The sequence below is a fragment of the Cervus elaphus genome, chromosome 11 (assembly GCF_910594005.1).
Source record: "Cervus elaphus chromosome 11, mCerEla1.1, whole genome shotgun sequence".
Taxonomy (NCBI): Eukaryota; Metazoa; Chordata; class Mammalia; order Artiodactyla; family Cervidae; genus Cervus; species Cervus elaphus.
The window spans coordinates 67,884,916-67,898,956 of record NC_057825.1 but is presented as its reverse complement, the minus strand read 5'-3'; the positions used below and the strand labels follow the sequence as shown (position 1 = coordinate 67,898,956).

At 39.3% G+C, this 14,041-nt stretch overlaps 1 protein-coding gene across 1 annotated transcript in view; it reads right to left on the bottom strand.

The window, feature by feature from the left end:
- Nucleotides 1-5,894: 5,894 nt before the first annotated feature.
- The window catches only part of ASB3 (ankyrin repeat and SOCS box containing 3), a 119,049-nt gene continuing 110,902 nt past the window's right edge, over nt 5,895-14,041 (bottom strand). Inside the window, exon 10 of the mRNA XM_043918018.1 lies at nt 5,895-7,685. Within this exon, the coding sequence (XP_043773953.1) occupies nt 7,480-7,685 (206 nt within the window). The 3' untranslated portion in view covers nt 5,895-7,479. The remainder of the gene's footprint in view (nt 7,686-14,041) is intronic.

Genomic DNA, 14,041 nt, shown 5'->3' with positions numbered 1-14,041 from the left:
AGGTCTCCCACACTGTAAGTGGATTCTTCATCATCTGAACCAACAGGGAAGCCCTAGTTCCTCTTCAGTTTCTACCATTAGCGTGATACCATCTACATATCTGAGATTGATATTTCTCACAGCAATCTTAGTTCTAGCATGGGATGCATCCACCTCAGCTTTTCACATGATGTACTCTGCATATGAGTTAAATAAGCCAGGTGACAATACACAGCCTTGTCACAGTCCTTTCCCAGTTTTGAACCAGTCCATTGTTCCAAGTCCAATTCTAACTGTTGCTTTTAGACCTGCATACAAGTTTCTCAGGAGACAGGTTAGGTGGTCTAGTACTCCCATCTCTTTAAGAATTTTGCAGTTTGTTGTGATCTACTTGGGCTTCCCTTGTGGCTCAAGTGGTAAAGAATCCACCTGCAGTGTGGGATATCTGAGTTCAATCCCTGGGTAGAGAAGATCCCCTGGAGAAGGGAAAGGCTACGCACTCCAGTATTCTGGCCTAGAGAATTCCACGGACTGTATAGTCCACGGGGTGGCAAGAGTCAGACACAACGAGTGACTTTCACTTCACTTGAACATTTGTTGGCATTGCCCTTTGGTGGGGCATTGTCCTTCTTTGGGACTGGAATGAAAACTGACCTTTTCCAGTCCCGTGGCCACTGCGGAGTTTTCCAAATTTGTTGGCAAATATGCCAGCACTTTAACAGCATCATCTTTTAGGATTTGAAAGAGTTCAGCAGGAATTCCATCAGTTCCACTAGCTTTGTCCAAAGTAATGCTTCCTAAGGCCCACTTGACTTCACACTTCAGGATGTCTGGCTGTAGATAAGTGACCACACCATCTTGGTTATCTGAGTCATTAAGACCTTTATTGTATAGTTCTTCTGTCTATTCTTGCCATCTTTTCTTAATCTCTTCTGCCTCTGTTAGGTCCTTACCATATCTGCCCTTTATCACACCCATCCTTGCATGAAATGTTCCCTTGGTATCCAATTTTCTTGAAGAGAGCTCTAGTCTTTGCCCATTCAGTAGTTTTCCTCTATTTCTTTGCATTGCTCATTTAATGCAAATGATACAGAATTTAAAAAAAAAAAAATTTCTATCCTGCTCAGCGGACCATGATGGCTACTCCATTTCTTCTAAGGGATTCTTGCCCACAAAAGTAGATATAATGGTCATCCGAGTTAAATTCACCCATTCCAGTCCATTTTAGTTTGCTGATTTCTAAAACATCAATGTTCACTCTTGCCATCTCCTGTTTGACCACTTCCAATTTGCCTTGATTCATGGACCTAACATTTCAAGTTCCCATGCAATATTGCTCTTTACAGCATCAGACTTTACTTCCATCACCTGTCACATCCACAAACAGGTGTTGTTTTTGCTTCAGTTCCATCTCCTCATTCTTTCTGGAGTTATTTCTCCACTGATCTCCAGTAGCATATTGGGCACTTGCTGACCTGGGGAGTTTATCTTTCAGTGTCATACCTTTCTGCTTTTTCATACTGTTCATGGCATTCTCAAGGCAAGAATACTAAAGTGGTTTGCCATTCCTTTCTCCAGTGGACCAAGTTTTGTTAGAACTCTCCACCGTGATCCGTCCATCTTGGGTGGCCCTACACAGCATGGCTCATAGTTTCATTGAGCTAGACATGGCTGTGGTCCATGTGATCAGTTTGGTTAGTTTTCTGTGATTGTGGCTTTCATTCAGTCTGCCCTCTGATGAAGAAGGATAAGAGACTTATGGAAACTTCCTGATGAGACACAGTCTTGAGGGGGGACACTGGGTCTTGTTCTGATGGGCAGGGCCATGTTCACTAAGTCTTTAATCCAATTTTCTTTGATGGGCAGGGTCGTGTTCCCTCCCTGTTGCTTCTCAGTGTCCAACTCTTTGCGACCCCATGGACTGCAGCACGCCAGGCCTCCCTGTCCATCACCAACTCACGGAGCCTACTCAAACTCATGCCCACTGAGTCGGTGATGCCATCCAACCATCTCATCCTGTCATCCCCTTCTCCTCCTGTCCTCAATCTTTCCCAGGATCAGGGTCTTTTCCAATGAGTCAGCTCTTCGCACCAGGTGGCCAAAGTATTGAAGTTTCAGCTTCAACATCAGTCCTTTCAAAGAACACCCAGGACTGATCTCCTTTAGGATGGATTGGTTAGATCTCCTTGCAGTCCGAGGGACTCTCAAGAGTCTTCTCCAACACCACACTTCAAAAGCATCAATTCTTCAGCATTCAGCTTTCTTTATAGTCCAACTCTCACATCCATACATGACTACTGGAAAAACCATAGCCTTGACTAGACGAACCTTTGTTGGCAAAGTAATGTCTTTGCTTTTTAATATGCTGTCTACGTTGGTCATAACTTTCCTTCCAAGAACTAAGCATCTTTTAATTTCATGGCTGCAGTCACCATCTGCAGTGATTTCAGAGCCCCCAAAAATAAAGTCTGATACTGTTTCCACATCTATTTGCCATGATTTGATGGGACCAGATGCCATGATCTTAGTTTTCTGAATGTTGAGTTTTAAGTCAATTTTTTCACTCTCCTCTTTCACTTTCATCAGAGGCTCTTTAGTTCTTCACTTTCTGCCAGAAGGGTGGTGTCATCTGCATATCTGAGGTTATTGATATTTCCCCAGCAATCTTGATTCCAGCTTGTGCTTCATCCAGCCCAGCATTTCTCATGATGTACTCTGCACATAAGTTAAATAAGCAGGGTGACAATATACAGCCTTCACATACTCTTTTTTTCTATTTGGAAAGAGGCTGTTGTTCCATGTCCAATTCTAACTGTTGCTTCCTGAACTGCATACAGATTTCTCAAGAGGCAGGTCAGGTGGTCTGGTAGTCCCATCTCTTTCAGAATTTTCCAGAGTTTGTTGTGATCCACACAGTCAAAGGCTTTGGCATAGTCAATAAAGCAGAAATAGATGTTTTTCTGGAACTCTCTTGCTTTTTCAATGATCCAACAGATGTTGGCAATTTGATCTCTGGTTCCTGTTGCTTGACCTGAGGCCAAACTATGATGGAGGTAAGGAAGATAATGGCAACTTAAAAAACTCAACATTCAGAAAACTAAGATCATGGCACCCGGTCCCATCAGTTCAGTTCAGTTCAGTCGCCCAGTCGTGTCCAACTCTTTGCGACCCCATCGACTGCCACATGCCAAGCCTCCCTTGTCCATCACCAACTCCCAGAGTTTACTCAAACTCATGTCCATTGATTCGGTGATGCCATCCAACCGTCTCATTCTCTGTTGTCCCGTTCTTCTCCCGCCTTCAATCATTCCCAGCATCAGGGTCTTTTCAAATGAGTCAGTTGCAAAGAACACAATCAATATAATTTCAGTATTGACCATTTTAGAAAGGTCCATGTGTAGAGTCATCTCTAGGGTTACTGAAAAAGGGTGTTTGCTATTACCAACATGTTCTCTTGACAAAACTGTTAGCCTTTGCCCTGCTTCACTTTGTACTCCAAGGCCAAACTTGCCTGTTATGCAGTTATCTCTTGACTTTCTACTTTTGCATTCCAACCCCCTTTGATGAAAAGGGCATCTTTTTTGGGTGTTAGTTCTAGAACGTGTTGTAGATACTCACAGAACTGGTCAACTTCAGCTTCTTCAGCATTAGCGGTTGGGGCACAAACTTGGATTACTTTGATGTTGAATGATTTGCCTTGGAAACAAACTGAGATGATTCTGTCATTTTGGGGGCTACACCCAAGTACTGCATTTCAGGTTCTTTCATTGACCATGAGGGCTACTCCATTTCTTCTAAGGGATTCTTGCCCACAGTAGCAGATATAATGGTAATCTAAATTAAACTCACCCATTTCCGTCCATTTTAGTTCACTGATCCCTAAGATGCTGATGTTCAATCTTGCCATTTCCTGCTTGACCATGTCTAATTTACCTTGATTCATGTACATAACATTCCAGGTTCCTCTGCGATATTCGTCTTTATAGCATTGGACTTTACTTTCACCACCAGGCACATCCACAATTGAAAGTCATTTCCACTTTGGCCCAGTAGCTACATTCTTTCCAGAGCTATTTGCAATTGCCCTCCACTTTTCCCCAAGAGCATACCAGACATGTTCTGACCTGAGGGGCCTTATCTTCCTACATCTTTTTGCCTTTTTATACTGTTCACGAGGTTCTCCAGGCAGGAATACTGGAGTGGACTGCCATTCTCTCCGGTGGATCACATTTTGTCAGAACTCTTCACTGTGACCCATCTATTTTGGGTGGTCCTATACAACATGGCTCATAGCCTCATTGGGTTACAAAAGCCCCTTTGCCAAGACAAGGCTGTGATCCATGAAGGGCTCCAAGAATAAAGAGGAGCATAAAAAATGAAAGGCAAACTTTTAGATAGATTTTCTCAACTTCTTTCTATACCTCATGCTGATGGAACCAAGTCCACTGTTTCAGAAGACACAGTTATTTACATTCTTATCACAGTTATTATTTATAAGTTTTTGAGGCCCAACACAATTATAATAGAATTTGAGAATAACCAATCAAAAATACTCAGAGGTCTTGAAATTGTACCTGAGACTATACCTGAAGATCTATGAAGTATTACAATATTCATACAGGTTTACAGATAAACTTAGGTGAGAACAAATCCAAAGTTTGAGCTATCAACTGATCATGTGACATAAATATGACACTTAGGCTTCCTGTCAAAGATTATCAATGTCACAAGTGATCATGGGACATGATGTAGGTAACTGATCTGGGATGCAGGACCACCAGAAAGCTGAATATCAAGACACTTGCTACATGGGCAAAAGGGAGAGGGAAATAAAGAAATGATGTACAATGATTATTATTACACATGATAACATAAATGAATCTGAAAATACACACAAAAGTAGGAGGAAACTAAAGAGGGCATAGTGGATGATTCCAGGAAAAACAGATTGTTGGTGCTAAAACCCAGAAGAGTGGTTACCTTTCTGGCAAGAACACAGAGACTAGAAGGGCCACAAAGGGAACTTCCAGCATGCTAATAATATTCTGTTTCTTGAACTGCATGCTGATTACACAGACATTTTCATTTTGTAAAAATACAGTCAACCCTTCAACATGCTTGAGCTGGTGCAGGTTTACTTATACACAGACTTTTTTCAACAGCAACACTACAATACTACACAATCTGCAATCGAAACTACCATACTTGATTAGATCCATAATTGGTTAAATTCAGAGAGATAGACAGCTGACTGTAAGTCATAAGCAGATTTTCAACTCTGTCGAGGGTAGGAGTCCATTAACTCCCATGTTGTTCAAGGGTCAACTATAATCAGTTTGTATACTTATGATATGTATATTTTTCTTACATGTGTTAAATGTCAATAGAAAGTTTACTTAAGAAAATGTGATGTCCAGATTACCATTATTATATGAAATCATCACAGAAAGATGTCCTATGACAGGAATGTTGAGCAGGAAATGCACTTAAAGGACAACATCAAATCAAGGTAGGATAAACTCTTGACAACTGTTATCAAAACCAGTATGTGTACTGCTCTGGTACTATGTACCACCATTAGAAAACCACTGTATGGAGTTCTTCATCAGGCTCACTGAGACTTTAAGAATACTAAAGCACCATGGGTACATGTAGGGCAGAGCTTCAAGTTCACACTACCTTGATGTATCATTTTGATCAGAAGTTGTTAGTGTAATTTACTTACCTTTAGATACTTCTGGATTGGATTTCTTACTGAGTCCTTGCTATTAGTCATAAAAATAATATTTATGTATTATAAAATAGCCTAAAAGAAAGATATTGTATACAGTAAGTAAAATCATTTATGCTTTAAATACTAAGGGTCTTAATGTTTCTGAAATATTTTTAAGTTTTTAAGAATAAGAGCTCAATGATAAGTTATGAATAGTTGAATTTATTACATATTTAAACATAAACAAAAACACATGAAAAGATTCACCCTAAAAGGTAAACATTCCATGTACACTGGACCCTAACAAAAACTGATTATGTTTAAAGCAGAGACTTATTAGGGTTTAAAAAAAATAAAGATACAAACATTTTAAAAATACTACATAGTACATATTTTTTTTAGAATTTATTAACTATTAGAATTTCCACCTGTTTTTTCCCTATCCACCCTTACTTCTGCATGTATACCCACTTCAAACTCCATCTCCACCCCACAGGCAGCAACTGTAGCTCCAACCTAAGTTGAATTTAGTTATCCTTTTGGACCTTAATGTCTCCATCATTTGGTATGCCATCATAACTGCTTTTATCAAATAGCAAAAGTCTATCAGAGATGAATCTGACTGATCCACTCCCATCTATCTTAAGTCACAGAATCCGAATAGGATAGAATACTTGCCTTCCCTTGGACCCCATCTTTAGTTGTCTAACATGACAGTATGCTTTCCTAACCTTTCTCTCAAGACAAATGCCCACAGCCTCTTATCATAGCTCACTTGATACAATATTCAGTCCTCTCTGATTCTAGATTCCTAGCAAACAAATGTAAAACCAATGAGGCAGTATCTCATTAACCTAGGTCTCTAAGGTTTAAATTTCATGGACTATTTGATAATGTATCCAGATAGTAAAAAGGAAACACACTATAACATTAACAGAACTAGCAACCACTGCTTCATAGGATTAAAGCTGCCCTCTGATTTGGAGACTGAATGGACCTGCAATGTTTCATCTGATCATGAGCAACTCAGGAATACGTACCTTTCTTTCCTTAAAAATGATACCACAGAAATGTCTCTCCCAATCTCCTAATTAACACTATGTAAATGTGGTAAAATGCACATTTATCTCAATATCAACCTAATTTTTTTTCAACATGTCTTTGAATTTAAGTCTGTTCTTGCCTTTGCAGAAACAGGAATCTTTTTTTAGCCAAAAAGAGGATCAAAGAACTGGAAAAAAAAGAAAACAGCAAAATGATTTATTTTCTATAGTCTTTAAAAAGAGAATTCTCCCCTGAGTTTACCTGTGAACAGCCAATGAATTTCAAATGAATTAAGAGATGAGAACAGAATATAATACAGTTCCTTTATAAACATAAGAGATACTCAACTTTACTGTGTGTATACTTCCAGTGAAGACTTACACCTTTTCTTCTAAGCTCTAGCCCTAGGTAAACACAGAATCATAGGTGGAAATAGGCCATGTTTAGCACTAGAAGCAGCATTCACAGTTCATTAACAGAATAAAGCAGAAAATGGTTAGGTAAATGAATATTACAACATAAAGAATACTGATGATGAAACTGCAATAAAGTAACTTACACGATGTTTACAACACTTCTTTTTACCAGGAAGCCTCGTTGTAAACATTTCCATTAAACCACTGCCCTCTAAAGCCTAACCAACCACACAAACAAAAATCATCTTTTGTGACCATAAAATTGTGAAGAATTTGTACTCCATGGCTCCGTATCTTGGTGGTTTTCATAGTAAGACAAAAACTGTGTTAAGTGGTTTCACTGATTTCTTCATCTTGAATGACTGCCAGTTCTGGAACTTCATTCATCCTCAAAACCTCTGCATAGAGCAAATAATCATGTAGGCTTCTGGGAAGAGGCAACTGATGGATAAAACCATCAGACTGCAGGTGTTCTAGTTTTAGACGGGACCAAATTTCCAAACGACAAAGGTGGGTCAGGGATGGAACAGAGGCTGGAGAAACAAACATAAAAAGAAAGATAAAAAAGTTGAACCAGAAAGTATAACAGTCCATTAAGGTAAATGCCCTTTTCCCCCCTCACCTCTGTTAGTAAAAACAAGTGGTATGTTACTTAGACTTATTTTTGAAAGATTACTTGGGCCAGGATGACCAAAATAAACTCCATTTATTTACTCATTATACAACTTTCCTGGTTCTTCTTCCTCCAATTTCTGGCCACACATTCCAAAGTCAGTACCCAGCACCATATAGAATTAATGTTCAAATTCTAAATATCTGGCAATACCAGTTGGGACTTAAGAAATGGGTGATCTAACTTTAGAAGTGATAGAAGAGCACAGTAGCAAACGTTACTTCCCACTCACTCTTGCTGCAAATGGTCTCCAGACCTACCACATCAAGTGAATAAATATGTAGATTATATTCGTTTTGCTCTTTTTATCCATGATATAGAATGAAATTTTAAAACTGACACAGAGAGAAAAGGAACCTTTACTGAAAGCCTACTATGCCATATGCCCATACACATACTATTTTTATCTTCCTTTACTCTGTGAGGTACATATTATCATGCTCTCATGGAGACAAGAAAACAAGAGATTTAAGTAACTTTTCAAAGGCTAAACATCTAATACATGGTAGACCAGGATTCAAATTCAAGTGCATATGACCCCAAAATGTGCATGTATATGTACACATGCTAAAACCACTGCTACTAAAAGCTAATAACCAATTAAAAGGATAACCCACATATGTTTAATTAAGAATCATATGACAGTGGTTTTACTAAGATGAAAAGTGTTAACTAAAGAAGTTAATGTTCATGAAAACTAGGCGTACTAAAAACAGATACTGGTTTTATGTGAATCAAATCTAATGCCTTTTGTAAGTGCAAGAAATCTTTTATCCCTGTGAAATGAACCAAAGATTACCAGACCAGGATCAGAGCAGCAAAGACAAGTACAATCAAGAGCCCAACTGATATCAGACCTGCTGGTCTGACTTCAAGTCTAGGGTTCTTTAATAATAACCCACAGGGCCTGAGACATGCTAGTTCTCTAACATCAGCAATATCTTCCAAACCACTGAAGTTAGTTCATCATCTCAGATTTTAGTTTAAGCTTACTGGTAAGTTTAGTTCATTTGGAATCTGGGTAACTCCTCAAGTCATAGTGTTTCAAAATGCCAAATTAGAAAAGCAACAGAGTTATCTTATTTTGTAAATAAAACCTAAGTCTAAGAAGAGTATTCCCTTAAACCATGAATCACACAGATCCCCCACTATAAAAATAAGACTACAGCAATGACACTATAGAGAACATTTACTTCCACTGTTTCCATATTTAATACCATGTAAAATTTTACCCTTGTCTGTAAACTTAAAGGAAGAATCACTCTCACTTCTAAGATGAGAAAACACAGATAAAGGGAGCGCTGGCGTGATTAGCAGGAAGCCATACGGAAACCAAGCTCAACCTGCAAACCCCAACAGCCGTCCCAAGGAGCAGTAAGTAGGTTCACCTTCAACAAGTAGCTGGCCCATGTTCGACTGTTACACATAAGGAAGCCCTCTCTTCCTCTGAGATGATGAACAATAGTTGGCCCTAATGTCACTGGATATGCACAAATGTAATAAAAGTTTCAGAAATGAGCATAACTGATTCTTGGTAAGCACACAGCTCAGCTGGTAGAAACAAAATATCCTAACCGCTGCAAACACTGATTATGCTATGGGCACAGCCAGAAGGAACAGACAGAAAAAAATGATAAGACTACAGAGTGGGTTAAAGTGAGACTGGTTAAGAGAATTTTCACTCATATTATATTACAGTTTAATATGCACCTGGTTACACTGAAATCTTTCATTCTGCACATTCTTGTTAATGTAGATAGCTATTAAAAGTCCAAAAGGAAGATAAAGGATGGCTGTGCAACCTGGAGGAGAGCGGCTCGCTCAGAGCTAAGGAATCCTAATACTTCTCCAGCTTCACCAATTTGACAGACTACACTGACTTACAGACTTCTCGGTCTGACCAGGGAGTGTGCCTCTAGCTGTCCCACAGTCTCCTGCAGAGCAGACAAGCCTTTCAGAGCCATCTGACTATATCACAGGGGCGCTATTGCTCCATCTTTTACAACCAAATAAACCATTCATCTGTTTATGTGGATATGTGTGTAGAAAGCTTAATCATCTGTGATCAAGTCAAACTGGACCAGTACACATTTATTAGGGACTTTCCTGCTGGCTCAGATAGTAAAGAATCTGCCTACAATACAGGAGATCCAGGTTCCATCCCTGGGTTGGGAAGATTCCCTGGAGAAGGGAATGGCTACCCACTCCAGTATTCTTGTCTAGAGAAGTCCATGGACAGAGGAGCCTGGCAGACTACAGTTCATAGAGTCACAAAGAATTGGACACAACTGAGTGACTGACATTTTCACACTTACACATTTATTATAGGAAGTTTACATGACTTGCCCGTGTTGACACTGTACAGGAACAACAGAGCTGATACTAGATCCAAGTGATTGGACCCCATGTCTAGGGTTTTCTAACTGATGATAAACCCAAAACAATCCTCTTAACATCTTCTAAACCACTGAAACTATCATAAATTTCAAGAGATCTTTCCATTTAATAATAATTTTAAAAAGGAAAGAGTATAGTTACTCCAGTTACTGATTCTAATTTTAATGCACTATTTTGATTTTCCTCCTGTGAGCACAATAGATCACTGACCTGATGAACAGTTAGAAGTAAGAACTATATTCATTTTAACATAGACAATAATATATTCATCAGTGCCATCTTAGTTTAATATGCCAGTAAATACTAAGGGAATTGTATAATCATATATGTAATATTTCAAGGCATGCAAAATTCCTATGAAAGTTTTAGTGATGCATAGTATTTCCAGATGTGTTGCCACTAGACTGAGAGGAGATCAAGACGAGCCTTGAATTTATAATAAGGAAAAGCCCAGAAATTGTATGTAAAACATAACTTTCATAAAAATCTGTTAAAATCAGATTTGTTAAATAAAGCTCTCTTTTCCAACATTATGGCACTGATCATAGTCTAGAAAATGATGTATAAAACCACACTATATTTGGGTCACTTTTCTGACCCAATCATTTTCAAGTTAACATGTTAAACCCGGTTTACCTCCAGATCTATGAGCAGACAAGCAACCTTTACCTATTCATTTCTACATAGAAGTTTTCAATTTTGTTAACTTTGTCATATGTACAAAGAACAATCAAAATAGAGGCCACATGCTATATGAAATTGTACTAAAACTAAAATAATGATCAAAATAAACCCCCAAATTCTTAATTATGCTTGTTAATATGAAGTTTACTATAGTAAAGCAATACATATACATTATACAAACCCATTACCTATATTTTCCAGAACCATTTCATCACTAGCCTACCCTCAAGCCAATATTCAAATGATGTATCTGCCTTGACTTTATTTCTATGGTTCCTTGGCAGGGTTTTCCACATCAAATGCATTCATCTGACTTCTGGGCCATCTACTACAATACGTATTTTCATCACTAATATAATTTCTTTATGGTTCCATCCTATTGTTCTCAGTCTGTCTTAACTTACTTGTACAGTCTCTCTCTTCCACTGATTACAACTAAAAACATCAACAAATATAAAAAGCAATTACCTAATGACTCTGGAGTATAAATGATAGATAGATTAGGACAGGAAAGAAAACTTAAAGAATGACCAGCAGAACAGCAATGAAAAGAATGAATGGAAAGGGCACCACCAAGTAAGAAGCCCTGAGCTAGAGTTGACAGTCCATGGAATTTTCCAGGCCTGAATACTGGAGTAGGTAGCCTTTTCCTTCTTCAGGGGACATTCCCAACCCAGGAATCGAACCCAGGTCTACCTCATTGCAGACAGATTTTTTTAACAGTTGAGCCACAAAGGAAGCCCAAGAATACTGGAGTGAGTAGCCTATCCCTTCTCCAGCAGATAGTCCCAACCCAGGTATCAAACCGGGTCTCCTGCACTGCAGGAGGATTCTTTACCAACTGAGCCATCAGGGAAGCTGAGCTGCAGTTGAGGAGTCATTATTAACCAGTTGTGTGACCTTCAACAAGTCATTTAAGTGCTTAAACCTTCAGCTCCTCTTCTATGAAACGAGCATAATACCTCATCTATACTATGAACATAATTGACACCACTCTGAATCAAAAGGTTATAAACTGTACAATATATCATACAAATGCTAAGCATCTTCTAATCTAGTGAACTTGAAATGTTTTGGCAGCACACTCAATTAGTGAAAAGTCTTTTGAGTACTTAACTCCAATGTGTGGATATTTCAGTTCAGTTCAGTTGCTGAGTCGTGTCCAACTCCTTGCAACCCCATGGACTGCAGCATGACAGGCCTCCCTGTCCATTGCCAACTCCCCGAGTTTACTCAAACTCATGTCCATTGAGTCGGTGATGCCATCCAACCATCTCTCTCTGTTGTCCTCTTCTCCTTCTGCTTTCAATCCTTCCCAGCATCAGGGTCTTTTCAAATGAGTCAGCTCTTCACATCAGGTGGCCAGAGTATTGAAGTTTCAGGTTCAGCATCAGTCCTTCCAATGAATATTCAGGACTGACTTCTTTTAGGATGAACTGGCTGCATCTCCTTGTTGTCCAAGGGACTCTCAAGAGTCTTCTACAACACCACAGTTCAAAAGCATGAATTCTTTGGTGCTCAGCTTTCTTTATGGTCCAACTCTCTCATCCATACATGACTACTGGAAAAACGATAGCCTTGACTAGACGGACCTTTGTTAGCAAAGTAATGTCTCTGCTTTTTAATATGCTGTCTAGGTTGGTCACAGCTTTTCTTCCACAGAGCAAGTGTCTTTTAATTTCATGGCTGCAGTGATTTTCGCCCCAGAAAAAAAATAAAGTCTGTCACTGTTTCCATTGTTTCCCCATCTATTTGCCATGAAGTGATGGGACTAGATGCCATGATCTTAGTTTTGAATGTTGAGTTTTAAGCCAACTTTTTCACTCTCCTCCTTCACTTTCATCAAGAGGCTCTTTAGTTCTTCTTCACTTTCTGCCATAAGGGTGGTGTCATCTGCATATCTGAGGTTATTGATATTTCTCCCGGCAATCTTGATTTCAGCTTGTGCTTCATCCTGCCAGTATTTTGCATGCTGTACTCTGCATATAAGTTAAATAAGCAGGGTGACAATATACAGCCTTGACATACTCCTTCCCATATTTGGAACCAGTCTGTTGTTTCATGTCCAGTTCTAATGGTTGCTTCCTGAACTGCATACAGATTTCTCAAGAGGTGGGTCTGGTAGTCCCTTCTCTTTAAGAATCTTCCAGAGTTTGTTGTGATCCACACAGTCAAAGGCTTTGGCATAGTCAATAAAGCAGAAACAGATGATTTTCTGGAACTCTCTTGCTTTTCCCATGATCCAACAGATGTTGGCAATTTGATCTCTTGTTCCTCTGCCTTTTCTAAATCCAGCTTGAACATCTGGAAGTTCAGGGTTCACGTAATGCAGAAGCCCTGGCTTGGAGAATTTTGAGCATTACTTTACTAGCATGTGAGATGAGTGCAATCATGCAGTACTGTAAGCATTCTTTGGCATTGCCTTTCTTTGGGATTGGAATGAAAACTGACCTTTTCCAGTCCTGTGGCCACTGCTGAGTGTTCCAAATTTTCTGGCTTATTGAGTGCAGCACTTTCACAGCATCATCTTTTAGGATTTGAAATAGCTCAACTGGAATTCCATCACCTCCACTAGCTTTGTTGGTAGTGATGCTTCCTAAGGCCCGCTTGACTTTGCATTCCAGGATGTCTGGCTCTAGGTGAGTGATCACAACATCGTGATTATCTTGGTCATGAAGATCTTTTTGGTATAGTTCTTCTGTATGTTCTTGCCACCTTCTTAGTATCTTCTGCTTCTGTTAGGGCCATACCTAACACGGCAAGTCACTACATTATGCAAAACTTTCATCAAAATTCATCTGCCAAATCTCTATTTTTCCTGGTATCAGCTTATAAGCTAATTAGAAAGTTTCACTTTTTCACATTATTATTCAGTTCAGTTCAGTCACTCAGTCATGTCCCACTCTTTGCGACCCCATGAACCACAGCACACCAGGCCTCCCTGTTCATCACCAACTCCCGGAGTCCACCCACACTCATATCCATCGAGTCGATGATGCCATCCAACCATCTCATCCTCTGTTGTCCCCTTCTCCTCCTGCCTTCAATTTTTCCAAGCATCAGGGTCTTTTCCAATGAGTCTTCACATCAGGTAGCCAAAGTATTGGAGTTTCAGCTTCAACATCAGTCCTTCCA